The sequence below is a fragment of the Solanum lycopersicum genome, chromosome 12 (assembly GCF_036512215.1).
Source record: "Solanum lycopersicum chromosome 12, SLM_r2.1".
NCBI lineage: Eukaryota > Viridiplantae > Streptophyta > Magnoliopsida > Solanales > Solanaceae > Solanum > Solanum lycopersicum.
The window spans coordinates 53530181-53550612 of record NC_090811.1 but is presented as its reverse complement, the minus strand read 5'-3'; the positions used below and the strand labels follow the sequence as shown (position 1 = coordinate 53550612).

The window sequence follows — 20432 nt, the reverse complement described above, 5'->3', positions numbered from 1 at the left end:
CGGGAAAACTTGCCTTAACCGACATAGACCACAAGAGCTAAATGTGAAATCTGGTATCATGAAACCCTACACCAAAAGAAGCTGGACTACTTTCCAAGGTAGTACCAAAATATGAACTAGCATGCTAAGTGGATCCACTAGTTAGTATTCCTATGGGGAGGAAAAATAGTTCAAGAACTAGGACATATACTTGGAACCTCTTTGTGCACATTGAATTATAGTCTCCGATCTAATGAGTACAATAGTGAACCTACCTTCCCCACTTGGGAAAGGACACTCCTCACTACTATTTCATTCGGTTCTAAGTTAAAGTCCATTTTAAATGTATTTAAGTCCTTCTTTAATAAGCATAATTTAGTTTAGGCCATAGGAGACTAACCAGTTGTATAGTCATGGTTATTATATCATTAGGAATTACATGAGAATATTCTTTCAATACAACCCTCATATGTCAGATCAACACATTATCATCATCATATCATAATAAGACATATAGGCAATTCATAACCAACCTTGTATCATTACATCTTAAATATAATATCACACCTTCAAATAATCAAGGCATTTCAATTTCATCATCATACCAAAATCTACTTAATAAAATAATATATATGCTTTAATTGAACTTCATCACCAAGAACAAGCCATCACAATTGAAGTAAAGGTTCAAGATCACAAAGTCTTACCAGTTCTCCTTCAAAAGCCATCATCATTGGTATTACCCTCAACCAATCCAATTTCATCCATCACAAGTGTAATAACATCATTAAATAGTAATTTACACAAGAACTAAGTCAGTTGCAGCAATACTAATCAATTCAACATGAGTTCATACCTAGGTTAGGTAATTTGGATCAATTCATGATCTATTCCACATACTAGGTTCAACATCAAGAACTACCATAATTGAACAATAATATATCATAGTATAATCATAATAATCATAAATCAATAAAAATACAATTTGAAATATTAATTTTGGATTATAAAGAAACTCATATGCAATTCATCTTTATGAAGACAATATTGGAAGAGCACTTTGGGGAAAGGAATCACAAAGGTGAAAGGTTCCCATACCTTTTTAATCCTTGAATATTGATGGATAAAAGTGATCTTATTTCTTTCCTAGAACCCTTAGAACTCTACCTTCAATGGAATCTTCTTTTGGAGAGATAAAGTAGAGAGAAGGTAGAGTAATTTGAGTTTGGAAATCGTGGGGTTTTAAGGTGGGTTTAGACTTAGAGTAGTTTATATAGTCACTTAACTGACATAATTAACCACACCTTAACTCCTAATTAAAACCCTAAATAATTAAATAATTAATTTAACTCACTTAGAATAGGATAGTGAAATTGCAGGCTTGACCTACGATACCCCGACCTACGGTCCGTAGGTCAGTCGACGCTTGCCTCCCCACCGTCCTGCACATCTGTCGATGCTTTCAGCGACTTTTAATTTTGTAAAATTTCCAAAAGTGTATAAGTGTTCAACAACGAAGGCATCTAAGCCCCTTCATCCAACCTACACCTCGTCTCTTGCAATCATAGGTATCTACTGCCTCATTTTGTAGAATTGGTGTCAATTGCAAGGGTCCTATCCAAGGACCCTTAGGGTGGTGCTTTTGGATTCTTACCTGGATTTTTCTACCCTAAACTCACTCTAATACATGTTTTATACATTTACACAAAGTTTCATGGAATGTCGACTCAGAAAACCTCGTGAAATAGGTTAAGGCAAACTGTCCCCTCTTTCATAATTCTCCGAACGTCATGGACATTTCTTGACTCTAAACTTTCTAAGTGACTTATGAATATTATTTTAGGTATTAAAATAGTATTACCAACCTTAGAATTAAACTTGAGGCTCTATATTAGGTCTTGGACTTTCGTAGTGTTAAAATTCTTGGGCCACATAGTTTCTAGGGAGAGGATTAGAGTTGATATCCAAAAGTTAAAAAGCAGTTCAGAGTTGGCCTAGAACCATGTCTCCAATTGACATTAGGAGTTTCTTGGGTTTATACGGGTGATAAAGGAAGGTTTTTTTATGGGTTTTCATCTATTTCGTCTCGTTTGACCAAGTTGACTCAAAAAATAGTTAATTTTCAATGGTCTAAAGCTTGTGAGAAAAGCTTTCAGGAGTTGAAGAAGAGGTTGACTACTGCCCAATTTTGACACTACCAGAAATTAATGAAAGTTTTGTGGTGTATTCTATTGCATTTGGAGTAGGTTTGGGTTGTGTGTTAATCCTAAATGTCAAATTTATTGATTATGCCTCTAGATAGTTGAAAGTTCATGAGAAGATTTACCCAACTGAAGACTTAGAATTTGTTAATGTAGTATTCACCTTGAAGATTTGGCATCACTATTTGTATGGTGTTCATGTGGATGTCTTCACTGGTCATAAGAGACTACAATATGTGTTCACTCATAGAGAGCTTAATCTCATACAAAGGAGGTGGTTAGAATTGCTCAAAGATTATGACATGAGTATTATTTACCATCCAGGGAAGGCTAATGTTTTTTTATGCCTTAAGCAGGTTGTCCATGGGTAGTACTACCCAACTTGAGGAAGAGAATAAGGAACTAGCAAAAGAAGTGCATAGACTTGCATTCTTAGGAGTCCGACATATGGATTCTACAAAAAAAAGGTATAATGGTGGGAGTTGAGTCATCATTAGTGTTAGAAGTGAAGGAGAAGCAAGACCAAGATTTGATTTTGTTTGAATAAAAGGAAAATGTTAATAAGCAAACAGTATTAGCTTTCAAATAAGAGGGATATGGTGTGTTAAGTATCAAGGTAGATTGTGTGTACCCATGGTGGATGGAATTCAAGATGACCGTGGAGGAATATCATAGCTCTAGATATTTCATTCATCCGGGTTTCACAAATATGTACCACGCTTTGAGAGAAATATATTGATGGAATGGTATGAAGTAAGGCATTGTCGAATTTTTTTCCAAGTGCTAGAATTTCCAACAAGTTAAAGTACAGCACCAAAGGCCTACATGTTGGGCTCATAATATAGAACTTTTGGAATGGATGTGGGAGACAATTAATATGGACTTCGTCAAAGTGTTACCAAGGTCTCGCGGGCAGCATGATTCAATTTAGGTGATTGTTGATAGAATGACAAAATCATCCCTCTTTTTGCTCGTAGAGACCACTCATTAGGCAGAGGACTATGCAAAGTTATATATTAATGAAGTGGTGAAGCTTTATGGAGTACTAGTTTTGATCATTTAATATAAAAGTGAACAATTTACTTCACAGTTCTGGAAATTTTTCCAGAAAGGTTTGGGCTCAAATGTGAAATTAAGGTTTGGCTCAGAATATAGAACTTCCAGATAGGAAGTGTCAGATGATTATAAAAGGACTTCATCATAGGTTTGCCAAGGTATTACAGGCAACATGATTTTTAGGTGATTGTCCATTGAATGAAAAATGATCCCACTTTTTGCCAATAAAGACTATTGATTAAACTGAGATTATCTTAGATTATATATTCAAGAGGTGGTAAGTCTTCACAGAGTCCCTGATTCAATTATATTAGATGGAGGTGCATAATTTACTACACAGTTTTGGAAATCTTTCCAGAATAGATTGGGTTCAAAGGTTAACTTAAGTACTATTTTTCATCCTTAGACGGATGAGCAAGAGGAGCATACTATTCAGAGCTTGGAATATATGTTGAGGGACTGGGTGATTTATTTCAAGGGGAGTTGAGATGATCACCTCCTCTCATGGAGTTTTGTTACAACAATAGTTATCATTCTAGCATCCAAACAGCTCCATATGAAGCTCTTTATGGGAGAAGATGCATATCTTCTATTGGGTAGTTCAAAGTTTGTGAAGCATGGTTGATAGGACCAGATCTAGTTCACCAAGATATTGCAAAGGTAAAGGTGATTCAAGAGAATTGAAAATGGCACAGAGTCGTCGAAAATCCCACACATGTGTTAGGAGAAGGTCATTGGATTTCGAGGTGGATGATTGGGTATACTTGAAGGTTTCACCCATGAAGGTTGTTATGAGTTTTGGTAAGAAGGGAAAACTTAGTCCGGGGTATATTATACCATATCTAATAGACAAAAAGATTGGCAATGTAGCTGTTGACATAGATCTACCATCAAATTTGGCAGTAGTTCATCCAGTGTTTTACATCTCTATGTTGAAGAAGTGCATGGGAGATCCTTCATTGATCATACCAACTGAAAATGTGGGGATTAAGGGTAGCTTATCCTATGAAGAGATTCCGGTTTAGATTTTAGATCACCATGTTTGAAAGTTGAGAACAAAGGAGGTTGCATCAGTCAAGGTCCTTTGGAGGAACTAATTTATTGAAGAGGCTACTTGAGACGCTGAATAGGATAAGAAAAGGAGATATACACATCTCTTTAAATATGGAGATAATGCAAATTAAGGTACTAATTCTCTTCTTAGTACTTTATAAACTATGAGTAAGCATGTGTTCACTTGATTTTATTTGTTGTGTGTTGAACTTGATGTTCCTATCCGTAGCTTAGTGAAAGAAATTTCATTCGAGGATGAAAGTTCCCAAGGGGGAGATACTGTAACACCTAACAATTTTAAATGGCTAAGAATAAACTAAGAAACTAAAAATATTCATTTTTGTAAAGGAAAGGAAAATCTTGAAAATTACCTAACTTAAGAAAGTGAGTTTTGGTCATTTTAAAATGAACATAACTTCTAGATCAAAATGAGTTAAAAGTAGTTCTTTACATAGTTGGAAATACCTTGGAGACATCTTTCCAACGTCGTCAAGTTTGCTCATTTTCAGTATCGTACGAGTGAGATATTCCTATTGAATGTTGGGTTGTTGAAGTGGTGAAAGATCCAATCCGGATTTAAGGAAGGGCACACTAGTCTTTTTACCAATTAATTTTCTTTTTCTTTTTAGGGTTTTATTGGTTGTAAAAACTAAGTTTAGTTCAGAATGGAAAAATTACACTTTACGCTTCGCAATTTGAGAAGAGAGAAAAGAAAAACGAAAAGGAGAAAAAGTCAAGAATTCTTCTATAACAACAAAATTAGCGAGTGGATTTCGTCGAGGGTGATCCCTATCAAGGTATGTCAGATCTTTTAGTGTTCGGTAAGTTCACCCACATACCAAACTTGTTTCAGTTAAGTGATCTTCGAATTAGATGAATGATAAAAGTGAAGTTCTTGAAGAACCTTGTTGAATTAATATTGATTGAGTTGTTGAATGTCTAGTGCTGATTTGATTCATGTTTCGGGGTTGTTTTTTCAAGTTAAATCTATTGATTATTGAGTGTACTAATTATCCTAAGTCTTATGTGAAATAACCGTAGAAGTTTAGAGGGTTTAGAGATGAAAAACGGAGAAGAATAGTCAGAGATTTTCTAGGCAAGGGTTGGGGCCCATGCCTACTAGAGCGCCACAAAATTTCTTCTGATCTTTGGTCTCTGGCTCTTGGTCTCTGTTTTGTCGAACCAGCCATAGTACCACACAAAAGTTCTATGAATTTTGAGGTATGGCACCCAGTGACTAAGAGCTCCAGGGACGTCTGTTCTCTCCATTATTCCCCCCACCTTTCGTACTTGTTCCTAAGTGATGCACCGATGTTTCTTAATCGATTCAAACGTCTAATGTATGTCTAAACATCATGAAATCATCTATAAACATGAGATCATGAAACATGAATCCGTAATCCAATTCAACGAAAGTTATGATCAAAGTCAAACAAGTTAAGAATCAAGCGTAGAAGTTAAGAAGCAATTCAAAACAAAGTTTGTAAGAGTTCTCAAGGGTCTTTAACAACGTTTGACTTACTTCTAAGAATAAAGTTTTAAGCTAAGTAAAGAAGTAAAGAATGAAGAGTAAAGAGTAAAGTTGAAGGACATTTCTTCAAAAGTATATGGGGACTAAGCATTCCCAAAGAGATTTAAAATGTTATCACATATAAATAAAAACGGAAACTAAGATTTTCAAAGAGAATCTGGGCTAGTTTTTAGAAAATAGTAATATATTTATAAAATGAAGCAAGCAGGGAAACTGAGATTTCCAAGATAGCCTTTGAGCTATATTTTTGAGAACTAATCTCAAATCACAAAAGAAGTATGTTTTAAAAAATATAAGAGCAAAATGTAAGAGCGGGTATGTTTAGGGAGTAATATTCAGCACCAAATTGGGGACAAGCATGAGTTCACATAGCTCTCATCTCCAAAAAACCATGTAGCCGCCATGGATAAAAAAGGTTCATACATTTTATATTAACCCTTTTCACAGTAGGCTAGTGGATCCATTAGGTAGTTCATATCTTATACTTTTGGTCGGGTATAGGATGCTCTGGTAGCGTGAAGTAGATCGATGTATCATCACTATAGCTCTTAAGTGATGGTTTCAAGTTAGAGAAACTCCCATAGAAGTTAAATGTATTTATGTATATATATCAGTTTATTTGTACTTTTACATACATTTCTGTGTTAGTTATATCCATGCATACATTCAGAGTTCACAACATGTTTTGAAAGAGTTTTTTCCTTATATTACACTTGCGTTTAAATTTCTTTATACTGAAATGAGTTAGTTAGGTTATTCATAAATTGATCAAAGCCAAGGTAAGTGTTCCTTCTTAGTATTTTCAATCTTAATTTGTTTTAGCATTCCAACTCACATACTCGTACATTCGATCTACTGATGTCAATTGGTCTGCATCTCTTATGATGCAGATGCATGTAATATAGATCAGCATCTGTCGTACCGTTGATTTAGTGAGCAACTTAGAGTCAATTGGCGAGCCTCCTTTCATCTCGGAGTACATATTTTATCATTATTTTTCTTATATTTCAGTTGTTAGGATGATTAGGGTTCTTGTCCAAACATCCATCTTTATTTTAGAGGCTTCATCGAAAGATAGTATTAGTTCTTTTGTCTTATTCATTTCAGTTGAATATGTTTAAGACTAAGTTGCCATTTTGGCTAAGTTAATACATCAAAGTTATTTTCCTTGAGTTATTCCTCTTGTGTTGAAGTCTTCCGTTGAGTTAAGAAAGTTAGGTCAAGGGTTCGCTTGGGGTCAACAATGGTCTGCGAGTGCTAAGCCCGCCCAAAATCATTTATCCTTTCAAGAGCAATGTCTCATTATACATTCTCAATAAAAAGTAGATACAAAAATTAATTCTCATGAATGCAACAATCACACTAGTCCTTTCATGGAACAAAAACCCAAAATATAAGTGTGTCAGATTGTGAAACCTAATCTAATGCATGCATATATGTCGATAAGTGACACCCGATCCCATGTATGATGTGTGTCGGTACATGACACTTGATCCAATGCATGTTACTATGTCGGTATGTGACACCTAATCCAATGCATGTTATTGTGTCGGATCGTGAAACCTAATCTAATATATGCATGTATGGTGGTATGTTACACCCAATTCCATGTGTATATGTGTGTTAGTATGTGACACCTGATCTAATGTATGTTAGTGCGCCGGTATGTGCCACCTAATCCAATATATGTATATGTGTCAGTACGTGACATCCGATCCCAATATATATGTCAATTTGTGGAACCCAATCCAATGAATGTTTAGTGTGTTGATACGTGACACCTGATCCCATCACGATAATCAAATTCATAGTCACGTACATAAGAAGATACTTCTAATCAAACAATCAAGTATTTGGTTCATGGCATGCAATTGTACAATACTTCTTTTCCTTAGGCTTGGTTCATACATCTTAATTTCATACATATATACATATAAAGAAGTCATTAAAAATTTTATACCACGCAAATAGGAATTCAACCATCCCCTAACCCAAACACACAGGGCGGGTCTTCCCCTACGATATGTATCCTACGCATGACTAGGATCACATGTATAATCATCCCATATTCTGTGCAAGAAGGAATACACATGAATCCTACCATGGATTAACGATCTACTATGCACAAAGAACAAATTTATAACTACCAAATAAACAGAACCTAGCCTACATAAGCACAAGTGTTTGTTGGGAGATTAAAGCTCTGATCCAAATTTTGAACGACAAAAGGATGATTCTTGACTGGAATATGCAATTTATCAACATACTTATGCTAGAAATTTCTTTTTTCTCCCTTCCCAAGCTTAGAGAAGCTTTTTGAGGGTTTCTAGGTTGGTCCTCTCCTCTTTTTTGTGTTATTGGAAAAAGGAGAATTTAAGGTTTCACGTTACTTAAGTATGTCCCATTATTCCCTCTCTATAATGCCTCATCTTGTATCTGGTTTGCTCAAGCAGGATAGTGGTCATAATATTTTACTGACTTTTCACTTTTCCTAAATAACAATGGTTTAGGTCGTTACAATAGATATCATTTTACCGCTCTTTCGTCCCCTAACAACTAGCGAAGGGATCATTACGCGCCCTATATCGTTGTATTATTAAATGGGCGAATTAGTCTATCACCAATCCCTAAAGGATGGTGCTTTTAAAATCTGATCCCAAAAGGTTTTATAGTCGAAAGGACTGGTTATGGCATTGACACAACACATGGAAAAGAATTGCATCAAATTTTACATAGTTTAACCCAAGTAGAGCGGCAGCCTCCGCACTGGGGGCGTGTGGCAAGGGATCTCCCACTATGGCATGAGATCAAAAGCACTAAAAGGGGGGAAGGGAAACATTTTTCCCATCTCTCCCTTAACTTTCAAAAAATTCTCCATAATCCTCTCCATCACTCTCCTCTAAACGTCAAAATAAAGGTAAATTTCTTATTTTATGCACTCTTTACTTTAGTAGTTTCTTAACTACGATTGCATGACGATAATGGATTGATTAGAAATAGTTTTTGGGGAGTCTTTTGAAATTTAACCTAGTTGCTTGTTTGGTTAGAAAAATACAGCATGAACAATTTCCTTATATCCCCAACGTCTTTACAACGTCCTAGGCATAAGGATTTCATAAAAATATACTCGAATAGGTACCAAAATGGGTGGGTGAAGTTGAATAGTCTCTTGTTGTTAAAATTGAATTTAGTCACTATTTATGAGTTATTTTGTAAAAATAATTGCATATGTAGGTCTCAGGGTACTTATTAGGTTCTAATCTGTTGAAATTATGTTGAAAATGAGAGTTTTAGGACGAAGAGGCACCATTAACACGCCCGGATTTCGTCCCACACAAAGGTCGCTCGGCCTTCATCCCATTGTGAAGGTCTCTCTCATCTCGCTCTTTTGGGATTTTGGTCGTTGTGGCGGGACTTGAAAAATCGTAGCATCGATCCTTCAAGGCTAGAACATTTCTTTTTCCCTTAATATAGATATTGTCTAATGCTATGGTATTCTAACATCTATGTTTTATAAATTTTGCAAGTTTATCTAAATAGTTGGTCTTAACGATGAAAATGTACCTTTTGTTCGATTCCCCAATGCTGCTAGTTAGGATCGACATCACGCCTACCGGACCTATAAACCCTACTCCAAGAGGGGCTTCCATTTACTTGAACTGGACTAGAAAGTGCATGCCTTCTATACTTGACTCACGGAGCTTGCCTGGGCTCCATTGACCGAGGCTTCCACTGTGGCTCTCAACATGGGTACGAGAATTCTATGTTGTTCTCCGCACCATACATTAGGACATCCCTATCCATACTATTCGCATCCAAGGAGTGGACATCCCCCTAAATGTTTCCTACATCAACGATGTGCTCGAGGTGCCAAATACTCCCAACACTAAGTATGAGGCCAAGTTAACATAGATGGATTTGGGATGGCATGGGGATACCCTGATCGAGCCTGCTCAGCAGAACCAAGTCTACTAGGCCTTTACGGAGGGCATCATTAGTGCTAAATGGTCACTAAATGCTAAGAGGTGATTGCACTTGATCACCAGGAGGATTTGCTTGTCGGGTAATCGAACCGATATGACCTATCCTCAAGCCTTGGTGGTGTCATGCATTGTTCAAGGCATCAGGCTTGATGTGGGTGCATTGAACATCTCGGAGTGGAAGGTGTTCCATTAGGGTAACTAGAAGGTGTTCTTCCTTCCAATGCTGGTGACAACTATGTGAAAGAGGGAAAAGTAATGCTCTTGGATGCTGACGAGGCACTTCCTATGGATCTCCCCTTATACCCTCTTTTGGATAGACAAGGTTCACTTCTAGGAAAAAGAGGAGGATGACAAACAGGAAAAAAGAAGTCAGGCGACTGTAGAGAGGGATGATGAGGGAGGGAAGATGGTGTGGGCGATGACATTCTTCCCACCCAGGACTAGACCCCACTCTTAGGTACACATGTGAAGGAGGAGTTGGTTGTCATCTGAAGGCGATTGGGACATTATTTTTCCAGCACCCAGCACTGCCCTAGAGGTTCAATTCCATCCAGCACTGCCCTGGAGGTCGATATTCTTGGGTGCAAGCTGCGCTAGGAGAAGATGAAGGGTCTAGATAGGGATACACTAATTGTCTAGATGTGGAAGACCTTGAAAGTGGTTTTTTCTTGTGTTTCCCCCTGTCAGGAGCTTCCATTAGTAAAGGAAGGAGACTTTTGACGATTTATTCTCCTGGAGAAGGCGTGACTAGCTTGGTACCCCAGAGGATTTGGACTCTGACGATGAAACCTCTCAGTCCCTTGATTTTTCTTTTTGCCCCCTTTTGGGCTTGTAATGGACAACATTTTTTTCGTTTTTCCTTAAATTGCTTTAGCACATGGATACTAGTTTTCTGCGGTTTTCACAACTAATAATTGATTGATAAGGTTTATATCTCATTTCAATTGCTGAGCATTGATTGAATTTGGAGGGATTAGTAGGGATATGATTCGGGGTCTTTATATGTGACTAGGGAAAATAAAGGAGACAAAGATGAGATTAAATATCATTTTGTTCCGTCCTAACATGAGAGTTCTCCCCTAGGCGGCACCGCCTGAGTGAGAATAATCCCACTCATGCAACTCAAATTGAACCATAACCTAGTCGAATAATTTCTGAGTTCTTTCTTCTTTCTAATTTTTTTTCCATAGATTCGTATGTAATAGCTAGGAATCTTAGGATAATCCCTTTAGCTAGGCTAGTCATTTCCTTCCCCAAGTCAATCCTCACGGTGCATACTTAGAATCCCCTAGATTACTTTAACACTACAACAAACACATTCCAAGAGTACACCCAGACACTCACACTATTTACAGTTGGTTGCAACGCACACCCATATTTAATTTGTAAATTACATCGTAGCTTATCTAGACCCTCACACTAAACTTAGTCACAAATTCTCCTTCTAGTAAAAGTTTCACGGAACTCAAGAAATCAACACTCGCACAATTTTAAATGTTTAGTCTAGAATGCTACATATATCAAATCTTAGACATGCACTTATTATACACATAATCATATCGTCACATCCAAGAAAATACGCTTTTCACATTAATAGTTACTTTCAGATAACAAGTATCACACATTCACAGAAAAGTAAAATTCTTAATTACTTCATTCGATAGATGACCATTATTGTTCATCCATACGTTTATACAGCCTATAAGGCCAGACACCAAGTGGAACCTTCTCAGTTCCAATTAACTTTTCTTGTGTCAATTCAGTCACCACTACAATGTTTAATTCACTTTGTAGAGATACCAATTGGAATCGAGATATACCAATCAGACTCAAACTCATACACAAGTGAAAACTCGCACGAAGAGAGAGAAAATATGAGACATTTCCTAGAATGCTTCATAGCTTCCTAAAGATTATATGTGGATAGGGAGTGTCAAATGGGTGGTTGGATTGAAATTGGAGGTATTAAAATGGGTTGAATAGAAGTTAGGTTGGGTCTTCACCCACTTAAGTTTACTCTGGGCTCAAATGGGCTAAAGTTAGATTGGGTCTTGACCCGCCTAATTTGACCCGTTTAATATCAGTAATTTAACATATTAATATTTAACTTTTATAATCACAAATTGAATTTCAGCTCAATATTTTTTTAAAAAAGGTAACAAATTGATAGATAAATCCTAAAAGATGTTAAATAGATACTAACTCATACATTAAATATATGAACATATCTTAATAAAAGGTTTTAAAATTAGTTGAAATTGGAGATTGAATTGGGCTTAATTGAGGATTGTCTTCAAATGGTCTAGGCTTGAAAGTGTTGAGATTGAACCAAATTCAATTTATCTTGAGTCCAACCCTTAAAATTATGGGCGGGTTACATATGTTTGGGTTCATTTTAGATACGCCTAGATGTGGACATCAACACACCCATCCGCAGAGTCTACTTCACACTTGCTCTTGTACAGGGAGACTCGTAACTTGGGCTTTGAAACTAACTTGTCACGTCCTCGATGGTCGTTCTGGCACCTACTTTAACATCTAAGTAGGAGAACCCTTGATTCCCAATGGTTCAAAACATGTGGAAGATCAAACAAACTGGGATAAATTAAATTTCAAGATTTTATAAATAGAGTTTTAAAAATATTTTAAAATTAAGACTTGTAAAGTAATTAACGCCTCCAAATATCTAGTCTAAATAGTCACAAGATCTTCTAAGATTACAAGATACGAACAAAATAGTAACGACAAATATCCCACCATACAAAAGAAAAATAAAAGTTATTGGACATTATCTTCGTCTTTACATATGAAACATCACCGACCCAGCATCCAGACTATGCCAAAAAGTCATAGCAAGAGTAGTATCAGCACAAACCACACGTACTAGTAGACATCATCAGTCAACACAATGCCCACCGCATAATATAAGAAATCAACTCACAACCAGATGCAAAAAAAACCATTCCTTCCTCCACCTTCACCATTCCCAGATACCTCAAATCACACTAGCACAATCAATTATCCCTCTTCCCACTCTGTTTTGATCATAGCTTTACCATTCTAACTCATAGAAGAGTTCCCGAGTACAACTACAAGCATTTTGACTAACCACTCACGACATACCGTTGCTTTCTATTCATCAACACTCATGCCTTGAACACATTGTACCTCATAAAGGCTTCCAACCATTAAACACAATCCCTACCCAAGGTAGGATATACCTATTTATTTATGTCATAACGCTTACCCCACTTATCACTTTTTAATAACATGACACCCTCTACATAACTAATATCAGTTCTTGAACCCTTGGTCCCCACTCATCGTATCACATCCTGAATTGTGCTTGACCCTCCCCTATAAGTTCAACAACGAGACACGAATAGTTTACTTAACATAATATAATATTCATATAGAGGTTACCGTAACCATTTATCCTTTTAAAAGAAATGTCTCATTTTGCATTGCCAATAACAAATAGATACGACAATTAATTCTCATGAATGTAACAATCACATGGTCCTCTCATGGAACCCAAACCTAAATTGCTAGTGTATTAGATCATAACACCCGATCCAATTTATGCATGTATATCGGTAAGTCACAGTCTATCTATGTATGTATGTGTTTCGGTACGCGACACCTGATCCAATACATGTTAGTGTGTTGGTACGTGGCACACGATCCTATGCATGTTAGTATGTCAATATGTGGCACCCAATCCAATATATGTATGTGTGTTAGTACGTACACTCGATCCCATGTATGTATGTGTGTTGGTACGTGCCATCCAATCAATGCATGTTACTTTACTGGTACATGATACTCGATCCAATGTTTGTATATATGTCATCACACTTGATACATGTATGTGTGTGTGTTAATATGTGGAACCCAATCCATTGCATGTTCTGCTGGTACATGACACCCCATCCTATCAACATAATAACATTCACAATCACTTTTATAACAAACATATTTATAATCGCACAATCAAGTATTAGGTTCATGACATGCAATTGTACAATATTAGTCTTTTCCTTAGAATTGGTTCATACATCTCCATTCCATAAATGTATATATATAACGAAGTCATTAACAAGTTTATATCATGCAAATAGGAATTCAACCATCCCCCAACCCTATAACATAGGGCGAGGCTTTCCCCTATGGTATGAATCCTACGCACAAAAAGAATCATAGGTATAATCATTCCTTATTTGGTGCATGAAGGCCTAAGCATGAATTCTACTATCGATTAACAATATACTACGTAGCGAGCACATAGTTATAACTCTCAATTAATAAAACCTAGCCTACTTGGGCACCAAGCGGTTGTAGAGACACTATAACTCTGATCAAGGCTTACGAATAATGAAAGATGATTCTTAATCATAATTAGCAATCTATCGACGCTAAAAATCTCTTTCTCCTTCCTTCCCAAGCTTAGAGCAAGTTTTTGAGGGGTTTTAGGGTGGTCCTCTTCTATTTTTGGTGTTTTTGGAATAAGGAGAATTTAAGGGCCCGGATTATATAACTATTGTCTTGTCATTCTTTCTCTTGCGCTCCCCGTCCCACTGCAACGCCACTACCCTGGCGGCATTTAGCCCGTTCTAGCGAGAGAGTGGCCCCAATATTTTCCTAACTATTTGCTTTTTCTAAATAACGACTGTTGGGGTCTTAAAATCTAAGTTATTAGCTCCTAAATTAGAGGAATTTATGTAAGTTTCCTAATATAATATAATTGTATATTTATTAATCGTTCTCTCCTAAAAAATCTCTTTTATATATAATTTCATAGCATTTTGTCCAATTAATTGTGAAATTTTGTGATTTGTGGAATTTAAGTTTTTTCAACTTTTTTTAGGGTGATTATGTTATAGGATTTGAAATTTTTTCTTCAATTTTCATGTCTAAGAAAGGTTTTCATAGTAACCTCATCAAAATTAGGATGATTATTTCAATGAGTACATATCAAGGATTATCAGTCTTGATTTGAACAAATCTATAAGAAAAAATTAGTAGGTGAATATAGACTAGGTACAGAGATGAATACAAATCAATGTATACCTATGTGTAAAAAACTAATACACACAAGTATGTACCAATTTATTAATGAATACAGATAGATATATTAAACATAAATGTATACAAATCTATTAGATTAATATATATCATGAATAACAATGCAAAAGACACTCTTGGGAAGAACTTGTCCTGAAAAGTCTCACTAAAACACATCCAAGAGATAGGAGTCACATCTATAACCCTGTTTTCCTTCAAAAAGTAAACCAAATGTGAGACACATTCTTAAGCTGGTAAGATGCCAACTCAACCCTGTCATTACCACTCACTTGCATCACTTCATATATTTCTTTGACCTCATCTATGAAGTTTTAGGATCTTCTCCAACTTGTGACCCAAAAAACACATCTAGATTCATGCTATCAAAATCCTGAACTCCACTTACAGCTGAACAAACATTAGCCCTACTGATTGTTCTGGTTGGTCAAACCTTGAGCAAATAATTGAATGGCATTCTAAAACTCTAAACTCAAAACTTCATGATATGGGACTGGAGGAGCTGTGTTAGCATTTCTGGCTTTAGCTCTACGAAGAGGCATGATCTGAAATGCATAACGTCAAGTTAAAAATAAGGAATTAGATCATACCTTATGCACGATAAGAGTAAAAAGAAAATGAAGTTTTCCTAAAATACTTTGTAACCTCCCTCTCATTAGATGTGGTGCATTTCACACCCATAAAAAGGACTTTACTTAGTGCAGCTTTTCATACATCCTAGGACTCTTAAACCTAATATTTTTATACCATGTTTTCACGCCCCAAGCTACCCTAGGATGCGGAAACAGGATCTAGGATCACGAGTGACCCCAAGCTAACCCTGTTGGCATATCATAAGTATACTAGATAAACTGAAGTAAAGAAATATTGTACGCAAGCTACATCATGAGATAAATTAAAATAATGGGAAATATACAAACTATCTAAATATATATGAAAGTTAATAGTTTTAAAACAATTGAATAGTCAAATTCAAATGCTAAAGCTGAAACTAACTATATATGAATGAATCTCTCTCTAACTGACAAGAAATGTTGAGACATACCCCAACTAGATTTAGCAAATACTGAAAATTAAAGACTCAAAGAAAAGGGAAACAATCATTCTAATCGTCCTTAAAAAATGAGGACTCGCAACTAATATTGCTAAGATGAAGATTAGGAACCGATCTATGCCTGATTTGGAAGCTGAGAACCTGAACCTACATCATGAGATGATGTAGCGTAGAGTAAGCGTCCGTACTTAAAAGTTACTGGGCATGCATGATAGAGTAAAATTGAACAGTAATCATCACTAAACCAAAACATATATTTGAGCAATGATAAGATAAGCATGATACTGTATTGAAAATAATGAACATGAATTAACTGAATGCAATGACTGAGTTTATAACATGCTAAAACTAAAATCTCATTGCATTTTGTAACATGGTCAATTCTATAGAATCTGACTATAATGGAGGTACTTATAACCAACAAAAATCCACATGAGCTAAATATGGAGCCCGATGTATACGCCCCATCGAGAGAACTCAATATATCATTCTAGATATATAGAGGCATGACTGGCGTGATTACTAAATTGATACCCTCAAAAGGGACTTACAACCTACAGGGCACGTAATTCAGGGACTATGAGGGTGACTGACCCTAGTCCAACTAGATATTAAGTTACTCACAATTGATTATATAACTAACAAGTTATGACTAAAATTTTGATCATATTGGATAACTCAAAATACTTACATGTTAAATATAAATGCAACATTAATGTACTGATAATGAAACATTCAAATATGAGGCATGTATATCTGAAATAACTAACCTAACATATGAAATTTATGAACTAAAAGAACTACATAGTTAGGGTTCTGAATTTATGAAGCCCATTGTCCAACGTTCCCCACTGCTGCCTTCCGTGGGAGTTCGGTTCGTGTCATCTGGCTTGGTCAGCCTTAATGTGACCAACGACCTAATACTACGTAGGCTAATCAGACAGTGCTTTTCACCTCCCTAACCCCTTTTTTAAAGGGAAGATGATTGGTTATCTCCTGAAGGAATTCAAAACTAGGGAGATAGAACTCTTTCTAGAAAAGATAAGGCATTAGGCAATCTTTTCTGTCATTGATTGAATCCTTTTCCCACTTCTTGGGAGTAAAAACCACTTGAATGTAAGTACAGGGGCGGTTTTGAAATGGTGATTCCCCCCTTTCATTGAAGTAGGGAGGGCCCTGATCCTTGGTCTAATTGGGACTTTCTCTATATGTTGAATTGAATAGTTGGGCTAGCCCTTCCCTGGCATGGTTGGTTCTTTAAAAAAATCCCGAGAGAAAGCAAGTTAGACCTTACTTAGGGTGAAAGATTTCTTTGATGGTTCATTCCACTCTAAAGTCAGTCAAGTCATAGAATTGATAGAAGTTCCCCCACAACCAAGAGGAACTACAAAAAAAAAGATACTAAAATCATGACACTCTGATTCAGATCATTCTAACAGCTAAAAAACCAACAATTTCTATCATTTAAGAAATCCTAGGTCAAGATAATATTAAGGAAATCAAGATTATGACCAAAATATAGGGACCTAATGGGTGAAAGCCCACTAGTGAAATCCCACATACATGGTGACAAATTCCATGGAGAAATCTTTCGATTTCGGGGCTGGAGCTGATGGAAACTCGCTGCATTCTTGAACTAGGGATGGTTGACTCCTTCTCCTTTACGTTCTAAGTTTTTTCTAACTTTTTTGAGAATGAATTTACTTTGGGTAAGTTCTAATTAAGTTACTAGGCTAAAACTGAGAAATACTATGTAGTTTAGGGGTTAAGTGGCGTAATTTAGGGGTCCACACATAGGAAAACAACCAAATGACCCCTGATAAGAAATCTATCAAGGTTACTACGGTTCGTCCTTGTGACCCGTCATTCGTGAGGAGAGCTAGAAATTCGGGGAAGGGGGGGGTTGGCCCATGGCCCTGAACCACGGATTGTGGTCTGACCTACGATCCGTGGAACCTGGCGTAGGCTGACCCTTAACCAAATTTTCTAGGGGTTCTGGGGAAGGGTCTCATGTGGTTAACCACGGACCACCACAATGGATCGTGGGTTACCCTACGACTATTGATAGTGCCCGTTGGTCCCACACGCAACTTTTGAAAGCTGCATTTTTTGTTCTTGCATATGCAGTGTTACAGATTGACTCTTGATATTCTATTGGTACCACATAAAATGAGCTAAATAGTAAACATATACTATTTTAAATTGACATGAAAAATACTATAAATCACAAGAATTATTATTATTATTATTATATATATATATATATATATATATATATAAATCACTTGACTCCAATAAGTCTATTAATATCACATAACTTGGGACATGGAAATAACATATAATATTTGAAATTACGTTAAAAAGATACTATAAGTTACAATAATTAACAATTTAATATATTTAAGAGATATTGAGAAGGTTAATTTTTGAAATCCTATATATTCCACATAAATTGAATCAAAGACAATAATATATATAATTTTTAAAATTATATAAAAAATAGTATACTCCATCTGTCCTTAACTACTTGTTCACTTTTAAATTGACACACCTTTTAAGAAATCAATAATTGACATAGTGAGTTGACCATTTTACCGCTATTAATTATGAAGTTGATTGATTAAAAACTTAATATTTTCAAGAAGTTTTACATTTTTTAAAGTAATTAATTGGGGTGTAACATGTAAAGAAAAAGTTCTTTCTTAATTTGTCAAAATAGACAAGTAATTAGAAACAAATAAAAAAGAAAATATGGACAAATAATTAAGGACATAGAAAATAACTTATAATAACGGCATAATGCACAAGTACCCCTCATCCTATGCCCGAAATCTCAGAGACACACTTATACTATACTAAGGTACTATTACCCCCTGAACTTATTTTATTAATAATTTTCTCTCCTTTTTCGACCAACGTGGCACTATCTTGGGGGCCCAATGTTGGTTGACTTTTTTTCAAACTAGTGTCACGTAGGCCGAAAAGGGGTAGAAAATTACTTATAAAATAAGTTCAGGGGATAATAAGACCTTAGTATAGTATAAGTGTGTCTTTAGGATTTCGGGCATAGGTTAAGGGGGTACTTGTGCATTTTCCCAATATTTAACAACTTAAAATATTTTTAAATCATTTAAAAAATGCAATAATTTCTTTAAGTTTCATGATATCACATATATTAAGACAATTTTTTTTAGTGAAAAGGCATAGACTCACCCTTGAACTTGACTCGAAAAGTCAGTTTAACATTTTAAATATTCGGACGATAGTTTACACACCTGAACTTGTTTAAAGTGGTATTCATACCCCTTTGAAGATGATAAGGCAGAAAAAGTGTCTTCACCTTCCTTAAGGTGAGTGAGAAGAACAAAAAAAATGTTAAAATGACAGATTTAAACATGTGACACTATCTTATTGGTCATTATATGATTAATGCATTATAATTTCTAATATATTAATTTTGTCAATAATATTTTTTTATTTTTTTAATTTATGCCCCCAATTTTTTAAAAATATTTTCACAATTTTCTTTATTTTGACATTTTCTTCAGCAGTTCTTACAACATTGTCACCAGGACAAATTCAAACTACTCTTACATAAGAATCTTCAAAAACTAGAAAGGAGTGATAAAGAAGATGATATTCATCGAAAGGTTAATAATATTTCGATTTAATTTTCTTCATAATCTTCCTGCTCAAACTCTTGGAGGATCCACCAAAGCTGATTAATAAAAGAAATCATTAGAAAGATAATGATCTATTGAAATGTTTATGCATAAAATCATTATATTGCCTAAATTTTTCAAAATCCAGCGAAAAATTGACTACTGTATGTTTGTCTTCACTATTCTTATCAGAGCACCAATCACAATGTCATTTTGTCTTAAGTTGTCATCAATAGCATCTCTGAGTCTTCACTGTGCACAGAGATTATAAATATAATGTTTAATTTGCATCCATAAGTATCAATAATTTTAAAGAAAAATTCATATTTGAAAGTAATTTTACAGATCTGTGAGTTTTTCTGTTTCACCGACGATAATGGTGTTGCCCCCGCCTATCACCACTGCCAACATCTCTTACTTTATAATCATCTTACTATTTTCGTCTTGTTTTCTCTTCTTTTTTTTTTTTACTTCAATTTATGAAAAAGAAAGAAGAAATGAATTTCAAAAACTAAACAGATGGAGAAGGGAGGGAGAACACAAAGTAGAAATAATTGTTTTGGGGAAATGTGAGACAATATTAAGGGAAAAAGGTTAAAAAAATATAATATTATTTACATCATCAATAACATTTTTTACACAAAAACTGAGATTGTCTTCGGAAGAGATCATTAATACTATTTTAAATAAGTTCAGGTATATAATAAATCATCATAATATCTTAAGCGAGTAACTGACTTTTCGACATAAATTCAAGCAGGAATCTATGCCTTTTCCCAAAATAATAATAAATATATATTGAGCCCCATATCTAATTGTTTAAGAATCTTC

At 35.4% G+C, this 20432-nt stretch overlaps 1 protein-coding gene across 1 annotated transcript; it reads left to right on the top strand.

The window, feature by feature from the left end:
* The first annotated feature begins 3853 nt into the window (after positions 1–3853).
* On the top strand, positions 3854–4261 carry LOC138340427 (uncharacterized). Its single transcript, XM_069292155.1, has one exon. It carries the CDS (start codon positions 3854–3856, stop codon positions 4259–4261), a length of 408 nt encoding a protein of 135 aa, XP_069148256.1.
* The last annotated feature ends 16171 nt before the right edge of the window (positions 4262–20432 follow it).

Excerpts from the sequence above, each read along its gene's own strand:
- LOC138340427 (XM_069292155.1), top strand. The coding sequence starts at position 3,854 with ATGGTTGATAGGACCAGATCTAGTTCACCAAGATATTGCAAAGGTAAA.